Raw genomic sequence first — 19,349 nt, 5'->3', positions numbered from 1 at the left:
TGGGGACAAAGGGTAGAGGAGTCCTTGAGAAAGGGGGAGGCGGGGCAGAGGGGGCAGAGGGTGAGTGAGCCAAAAAAAAAAAAAAAAAAAAAAGGAAGTGTAACGGCGTAACGTAGCCAAAAGGCTCCGGCTTAGTCCCTTTTGAATGTCTTAGCAACAGCAGAAAAAAGCACCACCAGATTCTTTCCCTCTTTTTGCCTCCTTGCCTCGCGGTTTGATCTGTATTCCTGTCTTACTCTGCTTGCTTTTTTGCTGGCGAGGTCTCCAGGACAAATGTCGTCAACGCGGGCCAGTTTGGTGCGAAGGTGGGCTTCGCGACAGGTTCCTGTTCTCACGTTGTTCTTAATGGCCAGTGCACGGTAGCCTTCAGAAGCAGAACTCAGGTGCCAGCTTTGCTTGAGGCACTTGCGCTCATTTGGGTCTTAGGCCCAAGAGCAGTGACCTGACATTGGCAAGGCCTCTAGGACTTGGGTCTAAAAGTAACAAACCTGACAGCTGCCTACTGTGGTTCACTACTTTAATCCCAACAGGGGAGCCCAAGATTTCTAGGAATTCGAGGCCAGCCAGGCCACTATAGTGAGAGATACTGTCTCAAAAAGAAAAAAAAAAGTCTGATAGTTGAGAAGTGACTGTGTAAACAGTGTGTGCCTCACCCACAGCTTTAAGAAGCAAGGAAGGAAGGAGGCCACTAACTGACTTTGTAACTAACTGACCCAGGGGTATGCTGAACTAGTGGGCACCCAGTTTCCGTATCAGGCCTTAAATGTCCAGCAGTGTGAGTAGTGCAACACTAGGTGTTTTGCAGTCTCCTGGCTTCCAGCGCCAGTTTTCAGATGTTCACACTATGCTACATTTATCAGGACTTGGCACCGCCCTTCCTGTATAGCCCAATTTCCAGGCGTCCCCACAGCCCCCCTACCTGCTGCAGTCAGGATGTTCTGTGGTGGGAACTCCTGAGATCCGTGTGCTGTCCTTCCAAAAAGAGCACATTGATGCAGTGGGGAAACAAAATTGTGGGTAGGGAGGATGGTGGGAACTTGTGGGGATTTCCTACATTTTGTAACTTCCTCATGAGTTTTGTAAGCCTAACTTCTTCCCCAGAGTAAAGCCCAGCCACACCCACCAAAGGCTGTAACTGTACTTTGGCTGCTATTGTATATATAATAATACTTGATATCTAGTGGTAAATGGCAGGCACATGGCCAGGGCTGGAGAGAGGTCCAGAGTGGGAGTAGCCACATCCTGCAAAGACACCCAGTCTATGGTGTGCAGTCCAAGGTCACAATTCAAGTAACCTGTAGTCTTAAATAGAAATAGCAGATGTACAGGGGTTGCTGGGCAAACCCTTTTCTACAATGGGGCCAAGGCCTGGACTGTGCAGGTGGCTTCTCTATTTCAGAGGAAGGAACAAAGCTGACATTGTGCAATGTCTTGCTGGGCCCCACCAGACTCTCAAGACTCAGGAACCAAGTGCTCATTCCCACCACTGCGCTACTAACAGTAACCAGGTCAATAGCTTGGAATGGCAAGAGGGTACTCAAAAGACTCCTAGAGTGTTTAATTTGGGCTGGCTTCAAAGGGCAGCAGATCAAATGTCTCATGGGGGTGAGGTACCAGGAAGAAATCAAGGCAATTATACACATTTTTGCTTTGGGCCTCCAATACCTGGACTTACTCCTCTTCCAAAGCTAAAAGAAAAAGGAAGAATGAGGAGAAAAGTAGGTAAACAGGATGGGCCTGTGCCCAAAGTCAGAATGTTATGAAGGGGGTAGGGGATGTTGGTCAGGTAAGCTCTCAGGCAGAGGGGGCCTTGTACTCCTTTGGGTTCTGCCTTAGTACTAAGTGGGAAGTTTGTTTCATGTGACCAGGGTGGGACAAACAGCTGAGTGAAGGCTGTCCAGTACCTAAATAAGGTGACAGTTAACTAGAAGTGTGTATTATGGAGGGGAGTTGACTGTCATGGGATACTACAAGGTTATCTTGCCCATCCTCCAACAGTGCCTTGGCATAGGCAAATACTGGTGTCATCATCAGGGGCTAGAGTCTCCTTATTGGGTGGGTGAGGGGCCAACCCTATCCCTTCTTCAGCCAAATCAATGGGACAGCTGCCAGGCACTCACGTTTTGGGTACAACAAGCAGAGTAGAACCCAGCCTTGCCTAGGGTACTTAGGAACAGATGTCAGGCAAGGAAGGAACAGTGTGGGTTCAGGAGTCTGGACTATATAATCACCAGCTTTAATCACACCAGGAACTTTGTTCTCACAGAATCCCTGCCAGACTATTCACTGGTCCCACATGGGGAACCGGAAGGCAAACACCTTGTCCAAGATCACCCTGTGTGAAGAAGCAGAGGTGAAAAGCTGTTGGCTGCTCTTCGATGGTGAGGGTCTCACAGAATGAAGGTGCTCAGTGTACAGTGTGAGAGAGTAGGATCCAAAGGAAAGAGTGGTGGAAGTGCAGGGCAGCCATCTTCTGGCCTTTTATCAGGATCCCAGCCCATAATGTCTGGCAAATAATGAGGTGGCTCCCTTCACAGGCCAACAGAATTGGGATCCTGGGGCCAAGGAAGGCTATCAGCCCATATGCTGGAGGCAAATGAAGGGACACAGCAAAGGTGGATTTAAGATGGAGCAGCCTCTCAGCTGCCTGTGTGCACCTTCACAGGTGTATTCCCAGCATGGGCAGCAGACTACACACGGGGCATGAGTGATAGTTAATAGTGGATGTAGATATGTAAGCCTGAGCATTTGTGGGGCCTGATGCTCAGGCCTTCCTTTGCCATTTGGTCATTAAGGCTGCCCACATATTTAAAGTGGACATGTTTTTCAATGACTGCTGGCTAAACAAGCGGGCAGTAATCTTGATGGTTGAAAAGTAGGACAGGCCTTCTGAGACAGAGACAGACCTACTCCATTCCATTTGGCCTGATTGTAGTCAGTCAGGGTAGAAGCAGGTTAAGACATGGATTCCCAAACACAGAAGGTAGAGTTGGGGGCATAGTAAGCCTCACCCTCCAGATCAAAAAGACCCCAAGTGCTCTATATTCTCAGCGGGAGTTGAGGTAGGTAAAGACTTGCCAAGGTTTTTGTGTGTGTGAAGAACATATTTATTTCAGGGTCAATCATTAAGCTAAGAACTAGGAACTGCAGTGGAATGGGTGCCAGAAGCAAAAATGGCAGTCCAACAACTTGGGGATTGATGCTCACTCTTCAAGATGTAGTAACCTTTAATGACTTAGAAGGAAATGCTGCTTAGTCAAAAGAGAAGTATCTCTGGAGGTGCAGGTCTACAGATATTTTAGTGGAAAAAGAGGAAGCCAAAACATCTGGTTGCTAGAGGCCAACAAAGCAGGAGATGGCAGACAGGGCCCAGATGCTAAAGGTAAAGGACTACTTGTGAAAAACATGTGGCTCTGCAGGTCTGAGATGTGTATCAGAAACCACCCAGAGCTGATCTCCCCACCCCCTTGAGACAGTTGTCTATATTGCTTGGCAGTCCTAAAATTTATAAAGTAGATCAGGCTGGTCCTAAACCTCAGAGATCCATTTGGCCCTGCCTCCTCAGTGTTGTGATTATGTAACTGTTGAGTCAGCATTTGGGGCATGTGGCTACCTCCACACACTGAAGCTAACCCTCAAATAACCATCACACCAGAGTCCCTCATGTCAAACTGCTTTATTACATCTTAAATAACAGTACAGTTTAATATAGTATCTATCTTGCATCCAGCCTCCTTGCAGTACAGACTTTAAAATTAAATACAAAAGGTGAAAAGGGTACAGGGTGCAGAGAGCTCTACAGAGTCGTTTGGTAGGAAGAGAAGGGGCTTCGCTGTATTCTCTTTGCCATGTCCAGGCCTACCGCACAGTCACAGCACAGTTTTGTACAGGACGCCGCAGAAAACAGAATGGCGAAGCCACTCCTGCTATGAGGGGTGCAGGATATAGGGGAGGGAGGGCCCACAGAACACTGCTGTCCAAACGCTGCTGCTGAACATGGCTTTGAGACGAGAACCAGGAAGATCTGCATGATGTAAAAATGGTCGCCTCAGATGCAAAAGGCTGTTCCATGGAGGCAGGCTTCCAGGAAGTGGCAAAGAGGCAGCAGAGCAGCTTTCCCTCCCTTCCTGAATCCAACAGCAATCATTCCCAACAGGACTGCTTTGTTTTTTGTAAAGTAAAGAAAACAGTGACTTATCCCACTACAAGTGTGTAAAGCGCTTGCTGCTTCCGATATGTGCAGAATAGCAACAGTAATGGACAAAGCCGCCACGGTTACAACTTGAAGAGGTTATTTCTTAAAATAAAAAGAACATCTAAGGACTGAGTCCTATATGCACTTTAGAGCATTTCTACAGCATGCGATTCTAAGAGTAAACCCACCCAATATGGCAAACAATCAAATTGTTTAAAATTTAACTTAGAAAGTCTGAGATCATTATTTTCCAAACATTGATTTGTACATTGTTTCATACACAAATAACCGACCGACTATCCAAGCACAGGGCAGGCACCTCTCTGGAGAAAAATGTCTGACAGCAGGGGCAGGACGGCTAGTGTCACATGACTACAAACTTCCCTCCAACTTCACAGGAAACCCAAGGAAAGAACAGAAACTGGACAGTGAGGAGGGAAGGGTGCTGGGAATAAGTTCACTGCTGAGCAGAGGGAAGGATTCTGACCAAGCATTCGTGGCCATCGTAACATGTGCTTGGCTACTTTGCTTCTGAATATTTTTCTTCCACTATGCTGTGTTTGTGCGAAACAGTCATCTGTGACATGAGACAAAAAAAAAAAAAAAAAAAAAAAAAAAAAAACCCACCAAGCCAGGGACAAAAATGCATCAGTGACAAGTCAGAGACCTTCTTGGGCTCTGTTTCGCTTAACTACTGAACATAAAGGAATATGTTTAAGAAAGAAATGTGAATGCATCCAAAGTCTTGCTACAAATGACTTATATTAAGAAACAATTCCAGATAAAGTCTGCAACTTGTTTTTCATGAATGCCACAAAACAAGATCACTGATTTAAATGCAAATGAACTAGTAAAAAAAAAAAAAACAAAAAACGAATGTCTGTCTCACAATCACACTCAGGGTTACCTTCTGGTTAACATTTTTATTGTAGTATTTCCTTTTAAATTTTGACCAAGACAAAAAAAAAAAAAAAACAAAAACAAAAACAAAGACAATGGCCCCGGGAAAAAATGCACAATTTGTTTTAGTTTACAGCACAGAGATCCTTCTCTTAATGGGAGTTGTGCTCTTGGTTTCAGCAATAAGTGAAGGAAAAAAGATCTTGCCCTTTTGAAGTTCTGAGGGGAGGTGTGGGTGTCCACGTTAGTATGGTTGGATAGGATATGCTATCGCTGTAACGCTTCAAGGTTGGAATGGTCTTCCAGTCGCTGTGGCATCCATCCACCTGCTGCTGTGAACAGAGCCTGGAGTCAGTCAGTGCATAAGAAAAGAACCTGAGCTCTTCCCACTGCTCTGTGTCACAGCTAAGGGCCATCACTTCAGATCTGCTACAATACCAGATCAACAAGATATCTTTGTAAATCTATAACCCATGTAGGAAAACTTCATGTTCTGAGAATGGGGCTGCTCCATTACCTACTGGCCTTAGTTCCAGATCTTGAGGAAGCTGTCCCAGGACCCTGTTGCCACAGCCATGCCATCATCAGTTACCCCCAAGCAGCTGACTCGGTTGTCGTGTCCAGCCAAGACACCTATGAACAAAAAGAGCATGACCACAAACACATGATGCTGTGACAAGAGCAAATGGCTCATCTCGATGAACAACACTCCAAGACTTTGGTATGCAAGCACCTAAGAGAGCAAGGGAAGGTCACTATGAAGGGAGAAGGTTTTTGTCCAAGTGTAAATTATCCTTAGGTGTACAGTCAATTCTGTTAAGAGAGCAACCAATCATGACCTGTTCTTTTCTAACAAGAACATGGGCATAAGCTCAAGAGGATATAACAAGGTGACATGCACAAGTATGCACATGTACACAAATCCAGATAGACGGACTAGTGATAATTTTTGTACTAACAAAAGCATCTTAAAAATCACAGAAAACTAGGTAGTAGTGGCACATGCACCTTTAATCCCAGCACTAGGGAGACAGAGACAGACAGATCTGTGGGATCCAGGCCAACCTAGGCTACAGAGAAACCTAGTCTCAAAAACACAAATGAATAAACAATAAATAGATATACCCTACCACGTGACAGGGTTTCTCTGTGTGGTTCTAGATGTCTTGGAACTCACTCTGGAGACCATGCTGGTCTTAAACTCAGAGATCTGCCTGCTTCTGCCTCCCCAAGTGCTGGGACTTAAAGTATACCCCACCACTGTAAAGCTAAATATATAAAACTTTAACCACATGGGTACAGAGAGCCATCGTCACATGGCACACCATCTGCCAAGACAGTCCTTCTGTGAGAGAGTTTGAAACTTCACAAACAACTCCTAGTTCCTGCAGCCACTGATTCACTAACTAAGCACAAGGGCTGGGAGGTTCCCTGCGGTTCAGTGTCAACTTCCTGGGCTACAGTGCCAAAGGCAGAAATGTTTATTTTTACTTTTGAGACAGAGTCTATGTAGTCCTTGCTATCCTAGAACTCACAGAGATCTGTATGCTTCTGCTTCTGAGACCTGGGATTAAATGTGTGGGCCACCAAAAATGTCCTCATTTCAGCAGTTCTGGCAGGGTATAAACAGCCACAGTGGGACCCAGAAGACTTAGGGTCACAATCCCCACTTCTTTCCTCCAAACCAGATTTGTTGAATGTAATAACGTTCTTCAACTTGAAGCTTAAGGCCAGCTTGAGCTCAAAGGGAGACTCTTGAGACAAAAATGTTCTAATCTTTTGTCCAGCTTGTATTTAACCCACTTGACTCTGATATATTAAATTCAGGCTTTAAATTGAATCATCATCAGCACACTGTTCAACAACCTTGTACAGAGGAAGGGGCACAGCACTGTATCAGATGTCAAAGCTGTATGGATAGGCCCAGAAATCTGAAGATGGAGCTGGCCATGGTAGAATATGTCAGGAAGAAAATAACTGCAGAGGATGAGTCAGGAAGATTGAAAACGGATGGTACTCACCAGTAATTCTAGTATTTAGAAGGCTGAATCAGAATAATGTTTTAAATTCAAGGACATCTGATCTAATAGAGTGTTTCAGGCTAACCATGGATACCCACAGGAAAAAAGGGGAAACTTGAACACTGAGCACAGTGGTATCTGGCATATTGTCATCTCCCAACATTCCCCTCACAAGAGAGCTTTGGTACTTCCTGAAGGGTCAAGCTCAAATTATGTGGCCTTTAACTGTCCCCTCTGTTGGCTATGACATGACTAAGCTGATGACACAAATGTACACATTTCTGAGCCTCATTTTACCACACAGAGAAAGAAAGCAAGCTGATGTCTAAGAACACAGACCATGTGGCCACTGACCTGCTCTGTCAGCTTTGAGTGCATCCCAGACATTACAGTTGAAGTCGTCATACCCAGCAAGGAGGAGGCGGCCACTCTTGGAGAAGGAAACAGATGTGATACCACAGATAATGTTGTCATGGGAGTAGGTCATGAGCTCCTGGTCTGCACGAAGGTCAAACAGCCTGCATGTAGCATCGTCTGAGCCAGTGGCAAAGGCATTGCCGTTGGGAAAGAACTAGAAAGAAAAGACAAATCAAAACATATGTAAGCACTGAGGCCTGGAACACAGGCCAGCTAATTCAACACTTGCCTAGCATGTGTAGTAAAAGCCCATGTTAAAGCACAAGCACAGGATCGGTTAAAAAGTGTAATGGCTCATCAGGAACATAGTCCCGGCAAGAATAAGGGTGTTAGGGGTACTGACATAGAAGTACTCATGGACTGGCACTGTCAGCAACGCAGACTTCAGTACAGAAAAGCAATGAGACAGAGGCACTGCTGAAGGGATTCTGTTCCCTGGACACTAGCTGTCAGGAAGGATCTGTTGAGGATGGAGCAAATCCCTGCTCCAGCCACCAGATTCATCCTTTCAGGAGGTACTAGCAAAAAAGCAGGTTCTATACATTTGCCATTCCCTTGGCTGGCAGGACATTAAACCTCTAACTTACTGGTCACTTTAAGGAAAGGAACAGAGCTTAGCTGGCGCCTCATTAATGTATGAAATACATGCACAGCACAGGGTTCAGCTGCTTCTAAAAGACTCTTGTGACTCTGGTTGTATTTGCAAAGGAAAAGGACAACTGGGTTTGGTAGCAGAGGCCTGCATGTAATCTAAGTGCTGGGGAAGACTTTCAGTTCCATGTAAGCCTGGGCTATACTACTAGACCTTTTCTTAAAACAAACAAAAAGAAAAATTAACACAATTTTAACAACAAATTTTGAAAAAAATTTTAAAAAGGTATTGGAGTTAAACACCAGAAGTTAAGAGCATTTGCTATTATCCAAGTTTGGTTCACCCAACCTATATCAAGTGTCTCCTAAAGGCCAACTTAATTCTAGCTCCAGGGCATGGAACACCCTTGTCTGGACTGTGAGCACTAGAGCTGGACACATGCACATACCTGTATACAGACATGAACATAAATGATAATGGTCCCCATAGGCTCTTATGTTTGAACCTTTGATTCTTAGTTGGTGGAACTGTTTAGGAGGTTTTTAAAGGTATGGCCTTGTAGGATGTATAAAGTTTCAAAAGGCCATGCCATTCCAAGTTTGTGTTCACTCTCTCTCTGCCCTGTGATTATTTATCTCAGGATGAAGCTCTCAGCTACTTCTCTACCACCATGCTTGCCTGCTTACAGCCAGGCTCCTCACAATGATGGTCATGGGCTCACCCTCTGAAACTGTAAGCTTCAGTTAAATGTTTTTCTCTTTACACTATCTTGATCATGGTGTTTTTATCACAGCAACAGAAAAGCAACTAATATGCTCTCTTCAGCCCCAGAAAAACAAATCTTTAACAACAACAGTAACAACGAAAGTTAAGATCTAAAGCAGACACAATTTACTCACACATATGGCATTGATGTCGGACTCATGTCCTGTAAAGGTCTGCCGGCACATCCCTTCTCGGACATCCCAGAGCTTGGCTGAAGCATCACAAGCACCAGAAACAAACAGTCTGGTGTCAGGAGCAAGAGACAGGCTCATGACATCTCCAGTGTGTCCAGTAAACGTGGTTGTCTGCTGGCCAGTCTCGATGTCCCAAAGGGCACTGGAGCAGGAATAAGTGACAAGTAGGTATCAGCCACACACATGGGACCAATCACCCAAAACAACATCCCCTATACTACCTAGGATCACAGATGACCTCTGTGCCACTGTGAAGATACATTTACTTCTGTAATGAGAATTTTCTTAGAAAAAGCAAATGAAGAAAATAAACAACTATATGGATAGCATATGGGCCTGCTGTTTCCAGGTTACCTCACACTACAGCGAAAGAGCCATTGTCCTTTCAAAGCAGATTATATCATACAAGATAATCATGGGCAGTTTGTGGGTTGGCAGAAAGTGCTAAGGTCTGAAAGAAAGGAGCCTGTTTCACCTGTGTCATTCTCTGTGCCCTCCTTCACTCTCCTTCCTAGACACCAGGGAGGGAGTATTAGGTAAATAAGTGGATAAGTGGCTCAGAGCAACTCTAATGCTCCAACTCCTCTGACACGAAGACCATAAACCAAAAATGGCTCTGTGACCAACAGCACTACATAAAGCAGGAGCTGGCTATGAAAATGACAGCCATAGGCTACTTCCTGCTGCAACCTGAAGAAGCAACAGCATGGTCAACTGACCAGTTTTGTCAACCTCCCCAGCCTGTCTCACCCACCAACATCAATCTAATCAACCAAGTTCACCAACGAGTGCTGGCTATCTTTGCTAGGCATGAGGGACACAGAAAAGAAGAAGCACAGAGCACAAAAGTTTCACACATTTCATCCATGAAAATAATCAACACATGAAGTTCGTAATGACTAATCTTCACTGTTCACCTGACTACATTTGAAATTAACTAAAGCCCAAGAAGCTAGGCACATTTGTGAAGGGTTGTCTTGAGTGGATCATTTCAAGTGGGAAAACCTACCCTCAATCTGTGCCACACCAGAAGCTTTTGCTTTTTGGCTGCTTGCCTTAATTCTCATTGGGAAGTTCATTTATCTTGCTGTAAAGACCTTCCTTTACTGCTTTAAAACCCACTTCAGAATGGAAGACCAGCTAAGATATCCAGTTTTATAAACTTTACTACTTCCATCAGAAGTCTGTTTTGGATCCACTGGCCTGTAAGCCACGCTACTAAATCAACTTTAAATACTGCTACTGACTTCCCAGGAATGCAATGGCCAGAAAACCCACAAGGGCAGCTTAAGTCTAAAATTATTCTCTTAAAATAACTACTTGGTGATTTCATTATTAACAAAGGGAAAAAACCCCAAATATTCTAAGTTAAATAAGCCTACCTTTTGAAAGCTATGCTCAACCTCACAATTGCTGAGTTGACTTCACAGTGAAAGAGAACCCCATAGGGCTAAAAACACCACACACGAGTAAAAATAAACAAGGGGGGGGGGGTACTTGATATACGACTATAGTCTAAATATCTACACTTTAGTTCTTTGTTCAAAATCAAACTTTGCACATCTACAAACGGTGCAATGAGTTACTCAGTGATACTTTCTGTTTTGTAATTACCAGGCTGTGATCAAATTCGAAACTGTACTGACAAGAAGCATTTATCTTGCAATGGGAAGTAACCCTACTAACCAGTGTTAACGAGAACAGCAGATAGATCTCAAGTCTCACTCTCTGCCTTGTCAGGTACTCACCATGTGGTGTCTCCAGAACTGGTAACTATCTGATTGTCATCCAGGAACCGGCAACAGGACAGATAACCTGAAAAAGAGCAGACCCAAATGAATACCAATCCTACCATCTTCTCACTGTGAAACTATGGTAATAAAAATACCTAGAACTTGGGGCTGGAGAGATGGCTCAGAGGTGAAGAGCACTGACTGCTCTTCCAAAGGTCCTGAGTTCAATTCCCAGCAACCACATGATGGCTCACAACCACCTGTAATGAAATCTGATGATGCCCTCTTCTGGTGTGTCTAAAGACAGCTACAGTATACTCACATACACGAAATAAATAAATAAATCTTAAAAAAAAAAAAAAGAAAGAAAGAAAGAAATACCACATTCCAGCTGGGTGGTGGTGGTTCATGCTTTTAATCCTAGCACTTGGGAGGTAGAGGCAGGCAGATCTGTGTTCAAGGCCAGCCTAATCTATAAAGCAAGTTCCAGGACAGCCAGGGTTTCACAGAGAAACCCTGCTTCAAGCAAAACAAAAACAAACAAAAAAAGAATATATATTCTACCTATAAATTATAACTATTAATATAAATAGTAATAATGAATACTTCAGTTACTGCGAACCTACTGGATCCATTTCTAGGGTTTCCTTATAAGATAGCCTATACATTCTATTAAGTTTTGAGCCTGGAGGGCATACTCCTACATAGGAAGTTACTACCATGGAGCAATAGGACACAGAATCAACTTGTTCCTCAAGCTGTTCCTCAACTGACTTCAACACTCCAGTCTTTACACAGATGATCAACAAGGACCCAGCCAGTCTGCTGGAAAATTCCTGAGAAGTGCTAAAGCAGCCCCCAACAAGTCCTAAGGTACATATCCAGGTACCTTAACAGTTAGTTAACAGCAAAAACACACAGGCAGCTCAAATGACAGGAGGTCAGATTTAGAGTTTTGCTGTTGTGTCTCTGTTTCTTAACCTGATGAAACTAAACAGACATTTTGAAAGGAACATAGTGAACCCACCGTTGCTATGACAATTATATCACCAAGGCTGCAATTCAAACTTAGTGCACTAAGAAATGGCAAACTGTGATCTACACTCAAAAGGAAGGGCCACAAAGACATACCTTGAGATCAGATGTTACGATTAGCAAAATTTTACATTTATTGCTAGTAATTATATTTAAAAACATGAGAAATAACTGTCATAAATAAGACTAAAAACATAAGTGCTTGTAGAGGAGAGCTTTTAAAATATAAATAGAAATTCTAAATCTGAAGAGACCATCCTTCCATACCACACCAGCACAATCTGTATTCTTACATCTATTCTCAAATGCTGGGTCACTGCTAGGCTAATAGGAAGGACAGCTACTGTCCACTGACCACAAAGTCCACTGAATTCACTTGAATAGAAACGATACTTGTAAGGAAGTGGAATCTGAAGCAGCCTGCCCCCAAAAGCCATAGAAACCAGGGCCCTGGAAGACGCAGCTCAAATCTTACCCTTTTAGCAAAAGACAGATTTCTGGATATAACCTCATCATAGGTCAAGGAGAAACTAAGTGTGAAATATAAACTTACCTGTATTTACAAGGTAGAGGGCTTGCCTCAACCACTTTAATTTTAAAACAGCCTCTCATGTAGTTCAGGCAGTTTCAAACTCACTACATAGTAAAGGATGACCTTCACCGTCCAGCTTCCATCTAAATGCTTGAATTATAGCACTATACCACCAGATCTGTTTTTATGCTGGGCTGAAGATCAAACCTAGAGCTTCATTCATGGTAGGTAAGCACTCTATATTTCCAGCTCCTAAAGGAGAGCTACATTCCCAGCTCCTAAAGGCAGAGACTTTAAACAGAATTAAAGCAAGACGTAACTATGCTATGTATAAGAGACAACTTATTAGAAAAACAATCAACAAGACAAAAATGTCATGCAAAGAGTGAGCATTAGGCTGAGCTGGCCAAAAACCCCAGATTGAAGTAGATTCACATTTAGAGTACTATATGGGGGGGGGGGGGGGGGGGACCTGAGTCATAATAAAAATACCAATTATTCAGGAAGATACAGCAACAATAAAAGTCCATGCAGCATCTCACATATGCAAATGTAGACTCTGGTATGCCAAAATCTCTTTTTTTGATGGAAATATAGGCAAACACAATGCCTGACAACTAGAGAATAGTTTGTTTCCACATTCTAATAGCATGACATCTTGGTAGACCACCAGCTCAAATTTCGAATTAGGTAAAAACTAGTAAGTTAAACATTTCTCTAAAAATTTTTAAAGTATATAAATGTTCTGCTTGTGTGGTGGGTTGAATGAAAACGGCTCCATAGGCCCATAGGAAGTGGTACCATAGGAACACCTCCTTGTTGAAGCAGGTATGGCTTTGTTGGAGAAAGTGGGTCACTGTGGGTAGACTTTGATGTTTCAGGTGGTGAAGCCAGGCCCAGCGTCACTCGCTCCTGCTGTCTATGAATCCAAATATGGAACTTAGCTACCTCTCCAGCACTGAGTCGGCCTGCATGCTGTCAGGCCCTCTGGAAGAGCAGACAGTGTTTTTAACTATCTCTCCAACTCTCTATGTTGAATTTTTAGATATCTGTCTTAATTCTCTGTGTATGCATATCCAGAGACTAACAGAGGACAACAGACATTGAATGTCCTGTTTATTACTGTCTGCTGTATTCTCTTGAGATTGGGCCTCTCACTGAACAAGGTTGGGGTCAGTCCACAATGATGAAATTATTAATAGACTTATGCCCCATGCATGGCCTTTTATATTTGAGTACTGCAGTTTGAACTTAAGGTCATTATGCTCTAGCAGTAAGTTTTCTAAGTCATTAAGTCTCCTCAGTCACCAAGTTTTCTTTTTCCTATTATATATTTGAAAATTATATACCATGCTTCTTTTGTGAGACAGGGTTTCATATAGCCCAGACTGCCCTAAAACTCACTATGAACTCTTGATCCCCTACCTCTACTTCATAAGTGATGAGATTACAAAAATATATCATTATGTCCAGTTTTATGGTGCTAGGATAGACCTAGGACTTTGTGCATGCTAGACAAATACTCTACCAACGAATCTACATTCCCAGGCCCTAGAACACTAATTTAAATACTACTGATCAAAATTTACAGGAAGCCATGCCTGTATGGATTTTGCCACTTTTAAGTTCTTATATTTGAGAAAAAAAAAAAAAAAAAAAAAGATCTAAAACCAGTGGCTTATGCTTACAGCTAAAGCCAGAATATTAAGAAGCAAGCATTGCTAAAGTAGTAGTGAACACTGGCAATGTAACTTAAGGAGCACAAAGCATACACTCCTGACCCTAAGGGTTAAAACACAAAACTGCATGTTCTTCACTGCAGTTAATTATAAACAATCCTTTGCTTGCATGCAAAGACAACCCTGAGTGCTTTATCAGTAACTCACTGAGAGACAGGATTTTTGAGAACAAAAGATAATAGCCATAGATAGAAAATACTATGATGGAACTTTCTTGGAAATGCAATGTGTCCCAAATGATATATGAATTCCCAACAAAACAATATGCACCCAACATTTTAACGCTGGCTACAGTCAAAAGATGTGAATGGACCACAGACTCTCTTCTGCCTCCTCTAAAAGAGCACTGGTCACTGAGCACATATGGTTGTACATATGAACACATGCTTAGATGAGAATTCCTGTGTTAAGGTCTGAGGATGGAAGGCAGTTTAAAAATAGAAATACTAATGTGTTTATAAACAAAAATGGTGGCTGGTAACTGTTCAAAGAGAATAAAGTAGCTGGGAATTAGGAAACTGGGCTAAAAAACAGTTTACAGGTGGGTCTCTTAAAGGTGAAGGCATATTGGACCTGATTTGGCTTCATTTTTCAAAAAATTCTGGTCATTATTTTAACTTTCACTTGAATCAATAATCAACAAATCAAAAGAGCAGTATACACCCCAGTAAGCAGATTACACTATCGGAACATGAGATCAGATGTGTACCTGTGTGTCCTGCCAGCTCACGACTCACACGCACATTCCCTTCACGAGTTTTCAGATTATAAATGGAGCAGATGTTATCCAGGCCACCACAAGCCACATAATTCCCAGAAGGAGCGTATGCACAGGTCATGACCCAAGAGGAGCGCAGAGGGATGGCATGAACCTAAATAACAAGAACACAGACAGTCAACACAGTTAAGAAAATATGACTACAGCCGGATGTGTGGTACATGTTGTAGTCCCAGTACTCAGGAGGCAAAAATAGGTGGATCTCTGAATTTGAGGCCAGCTAGGGCTACATAGTAAGACTGTCTCAAAAGAACAAAAAATTAATTTATTTGTAGATAGGTGTGGTGGCATATGCCAGTGAGCCTAGCAGGTAGAAGGTTAAAAGAGAAAGAAGAGGGTTTTTGGTTTTGTCTATCTTTTTTGGTTCTGAGAACTGAACTCAGTCTTGTCCACTAGGCTGTATATCACTCGCCCTGATGACAATTTTGACCTATACATAATGAGAAACTATCTCAAAGAAAACACAAATTATATTTGTATTTTTAATGATTTAAGGAGTAACTGATGTCAATGTGATTTTGAAGATTTATTTTTCCCTTTAATTTATGATGGCCATAAGCTTTTGAAAAAAAAAATAAGGAAAAAGCAAAAATAAAGAAAAAATCGCCAGGCATGGTGATTCATGCTAATCCTCAGCACTAAAGAAGCTAAGGCAGAAAGATAACTGTAATATAAGGCCAGCCTAGGAGACAGAACTGATTCATATTCATTCTCTCTCTGACATACACATGCAATAACCTAACTGTACATTGGTAACATAGTTAATCTTGCTGTTCAGATTGATGACAGCAGTTAAAATTTGTTTTGCGGTTTTATTCAATTTTATGTTATCTGTAGAAACATTTGATTAAATGTTTACCACAGAAGTACAGTGCCTGGGAAGGCTAGAAGAGGGCAGTGGACTCCCCTTGAACTGGACATACAGATGGTTGAGAACCACCATGTAGGCGCTGGGAATGAAACTCAGACCTTCTGGAAAAAATCAGGCAGTGACTGAACAATCTTTCCAGCCCTGCAGCTTTATGCTTGTTTTTGTAAACAAGGTTTTTTGGTGTCACAGCTCTGGCTGTCCTGGAACTCACTTTATAGAACAGGCTGGCCCCCAACTCACAGAGGTCTACCTGCCTCTACCTCCTAACTTCTGAGATTGAAGGTGTGTGCTACCACACCTGTCTTCCTGTACCTTTTAAAAAAGTGTTTGTGTATATTTGTGCATAAATATATGCCAGAGAAAGTACGCTGGGAGCCTTCCTTGATCACACTCCACCTTCTCAATTCTATCTAGAGCTCATCTATATGACTCTAGTCAGATTGCTCTGGGGATTGTTGTCTCTGTCTTCCAAATGCTAGAATTATAGACTGGCCACCACACCCACCCACTCAGAATTTAAGTGGATTTTTTTTTTTTTTTTTTTTTTTTTGAGGCAAGGACTCATGTAGTTCTGGCTGATTTCAATTTTAGTATGTGTGTACGCATGATCTTTAATCTTTTAGGCTCCTGCTTCCATTTCTCAAATGATAGGTTATGAATATGTACCACCATACCCAGTGTAATTTATTTCAATATAAGTGAAGTAAAAATTGAATTCAGGGATTTGTACCTAATATCTCTATCTTCTTTTTTCCCTCCTTTCCTATATCTTATTATGGTAGGTTTGACCTTCTGGGCTTATTGGATCCTCCTGCTTTAGCCTCCTGTGTGAGCAGAGTTACAGACTTCTACCAATCTGTTGAGTTACATTGATTTTTATCTTTTGTGGTTCTGGGAATCAAATGTAGGAAATGAAGCCCAGTAGAAAGTACTCTACCACTGAGCTACATTCCCAATCCTCTGCTAACCCTTAAAGTACAGTGCATTTTAGATTATCTCTTGTTAAAACAAAGCTAACTACTAAATAAATAAAGTCTACATTTCAGTATTCTAGAAATAAACCAGGGATGTTCCCAGTCAAGACTAAGACTGCAGTGTAACTCTTGTACAAGGATGAGGAAGCTCTCGGCTCCTATCTACATGACAAGACAAGAACCACGGCACAGCTGTGTGCCCACCTCAAGGGCCAGCAACAGGAGCTCTTCTATCACCCTTAGAAGTCATCATTACTCATGAACAACAGACTGCTACTGTTCCAGGAAAAAATCTTGTATTGCCCACCTTGTTTGTGGTATAGCTGTCCCAGATGATGAGTTTTCCATCCTGAGAGGCGCTGACAAGGAGCCTGGAGAAAAGATAAAGGAAAAGAAAAAAATAAAAACAAAAGATCTTGGTGATGCCCAACTAGAGCTTTAAAAACACAGTTGCTAAAAATGAAATACAAATACACTTAATAATAGAAAAAAAGGATAGGATTTCAATGTTGGAGCAATGGAATACCATGATTGGTGTCAGATAACAGTTCTGCCCTGGGAACACCTGGATGACCAGACTACCAGCGCTTCCCTTATCACCTGAGAGGTGATACTGACCTGACCTGCTTCTGACAGGCTTCTTTTTTTTATTCCAAGTTAAATTAGATACGGAGCCATGAGAAGTATCAAATATTTAGGACACAGTTTTGTTCAATCTGACACCAAGAAAGCCTGAATATTATGGGAAAAGCTTGAAATACTCCCCACTCAGAAACCATTTTAATCTATTTTAAACACCCTGCCCTGTTTTTATTATATTGAGGGGGTACAGAAGCTAGAGTCTTCTAAGGAAGAAGGAACCTCAGCTGAGAAAATACTTCCATCCTATTAGCATATAGGTAAACCTATGGGGGTATTCCTTGATAAATAATTGAATGTGGGCAGTGTAGTCCTAGATGGCACCAGGAAGCAGGGTTTAAGTAAATGCTAAAGAGAACACTAGTAAACAGTATTCCTCTGTGGTCGTTGCTGATTTCTTTTTTACCATAGACTAAAAATATAAGCTGAAATAAAAATCTCAAGTTGCTCTTATTCAGTATTTAATCACACCAGAAGAAATCAAACTGGACTATAACCCATAAGCTTGTATGATATTGTACATTGTAACCAATGAATGGGGAGGAGGGAGGGAGGGAGGGGGAGAAAGAGAGAGAGAGAGAGAGAGAGAGAGAGAGAGAGAGAGAGAGAGAGAGAGAGAGAGAATCTCCACCTGCGTGGCAGTGAGAGGGCAAGGCACCAACTATAGTGAATTATGAGTTTCTCAGGATTCTCTATCCTAGTTTGGGGCAGCTGTGCTAAGTTTGGAATCTGTAGAACTAAGGCAGGATATACTGTAAAAGGCAAGCATGACTAACAGGCAAAGGAACCTAAGTTATCTGGGAAGTGACTGAGAGCACAGCTAAGCCCAGACACAGAGTCCTACACAATGTATTCTTGTTTAAAGAAAAGTGAGAGGCTCTTCCAGGTCCACCATGTGACAGTGACATAAAGATTTTAACTTCAAATTGTAATCAAAATATTGTAGACATTTCAGCCACAAGCATATTTGGGCATATTTGGATTTCTGAAACAGATTCAAGATTTGGGGTAAACTCAACCATGTCATTCTAAGCCCTCTGACACTTTTAATCAAACCATGTTTGTTTGGCTAACTGATTTGCCATTCTGAGACAGGATCCCTCTACTATGTAACTCTGACTGTCCTATGTAGACCAGGATGACCTCAAACTCACAGGTATCTACTTGTCTCTTTGCCTCCAAAAGTGCTTGCACTAAAGCCATGCTACATCATACCTTGTCAAACTATGTTCTGATATATAAATTTCCTTTATAAAGAACACATATGTGATAAGAAATAAAATTCCTTTCTATCCTTTGTTGCAAAATTTATCACAGAACTGAGCACAGGCATCCAGTTGCTTCTCAGCTACAACTTTTATTTCTTTTTCGGTTCTAGAAATTGAACTCAGAGTCTCCTGCACAGTAATTGTAGTTTACCAATGAAATGCACCTCAGTCCTCTGGTACATTTTTTTTTTCTTTCTGACAGTCTAGGGAATAAAAGGAAATTCAACTAGGAAGCCAAATCTCTACATCCTTGGATAATTCTTTTACTTCTTGGGGGGGGGGGGGGTTGGGTGTGTTGGGGTACTATGTAGCTACTCAAAAGTCTTTCCAGCTCCCCATCTATGGTGGTTAAAGTCCACCCTTCTATCTACATTCAGTCATCATACCTAAGGTACTTTCAACCATCTTCACAGGATAGTTAAGGCCCCTCTGCTGCTCTATTTCTGCCTGGTCTTTTTGAGACTCTGAGAGCAAGGGTATTAAGAGACATCTTTAGTAGCTCATCCTCTGATTTAAGAAGTCACCTTCAGAGAGCTCAATAATTGCTAACTCAGTGAAGAATTAAGACAATGGTAAGCTGTGAGCTGATCCTCCAGAAGGTGAAAGAAGACACACCTTCTAATCTCAGGTCACGTAACTTAGAGGAACCAACACAGTTCATTGTGCTGTCTGAAGCTTTTCCTGTTCTGTCCTCCA

At 42.2% G+C, this 19,349-nt stretch overlaps 1 protein-coding gene across 5 annotated transcripts in view; it reads right to left on the bottom strand.

The window, feature by feature from the left end:
- Nucleotides 1–3,660: 3,660 nt before the first annotated feature.
- Nucleotides 3,661–19,349, bottom strand: part of GNB1 (G protein subunit beta 1) — a 55,860-nt gene continuing 40,171 nt past the window's right edge. For 2 of the 5 annotated variants that reach the window (XM_080920662.1, XM_080920664.1), the window contains 7 exons: nucleotides 17,054–17,117; nucleotides 14,833–14,995; nucleotides 10,833–10,899; nucleotides 9,025–9,226; nucleotides 7,471–7,687; nucleotides 5,613–5,728; nucleotides 3,661–5,424 (listed from right to left, as the gene is read on the bottom strand). In XM_080920662.1, the coding sequence (XP_080776788.1) occupies nucleotides 5,622–5,728; nucleotides 7,471–7,687; nucleotides 9,025–9,226; nucleotides 10,833–10,899; nucleotides 14,833–14,995; nucleotides 17,054–17,117 (820 nt within the window). In that variant the 3' untranslated portion in view covers nucleotides 3,661–5,424; nucleotides 5,613–5,621. Of the gene's footprint in view, nucleotides 5,428–5,612; nucleotides 5,729–7,470; nucleotides 7,688–9,024; nucleotides 9,227–10,832; nucleotides 10,900–14,832; nucleotides 14,996–17,053; nucleotides 17,118–19,349 lie in introns of all 5 variants that reach the window. The other 3 variants (XM_080920663.1, XM_080920665.1, XM_080920666.1) reach the window with 3 other exon arrangements.

This window comes from Micromys minutus (genome assembly GCF_963924665.1).
Source record: "Micromys minutus genome assembly, chromosome: 9".
In the NCBI taxonomy this organism is placed as follows: Eukaryota; Metazoa; Chordata; class Mammalia; order Rodentia; family Muridae; genus Micromys; species Micromys minutus.
The sequence above is the reverse complement of the archived record's forward strand: the minus strand, read 5'-3'. Positions and strand labels throughout refer to the sequence as shown.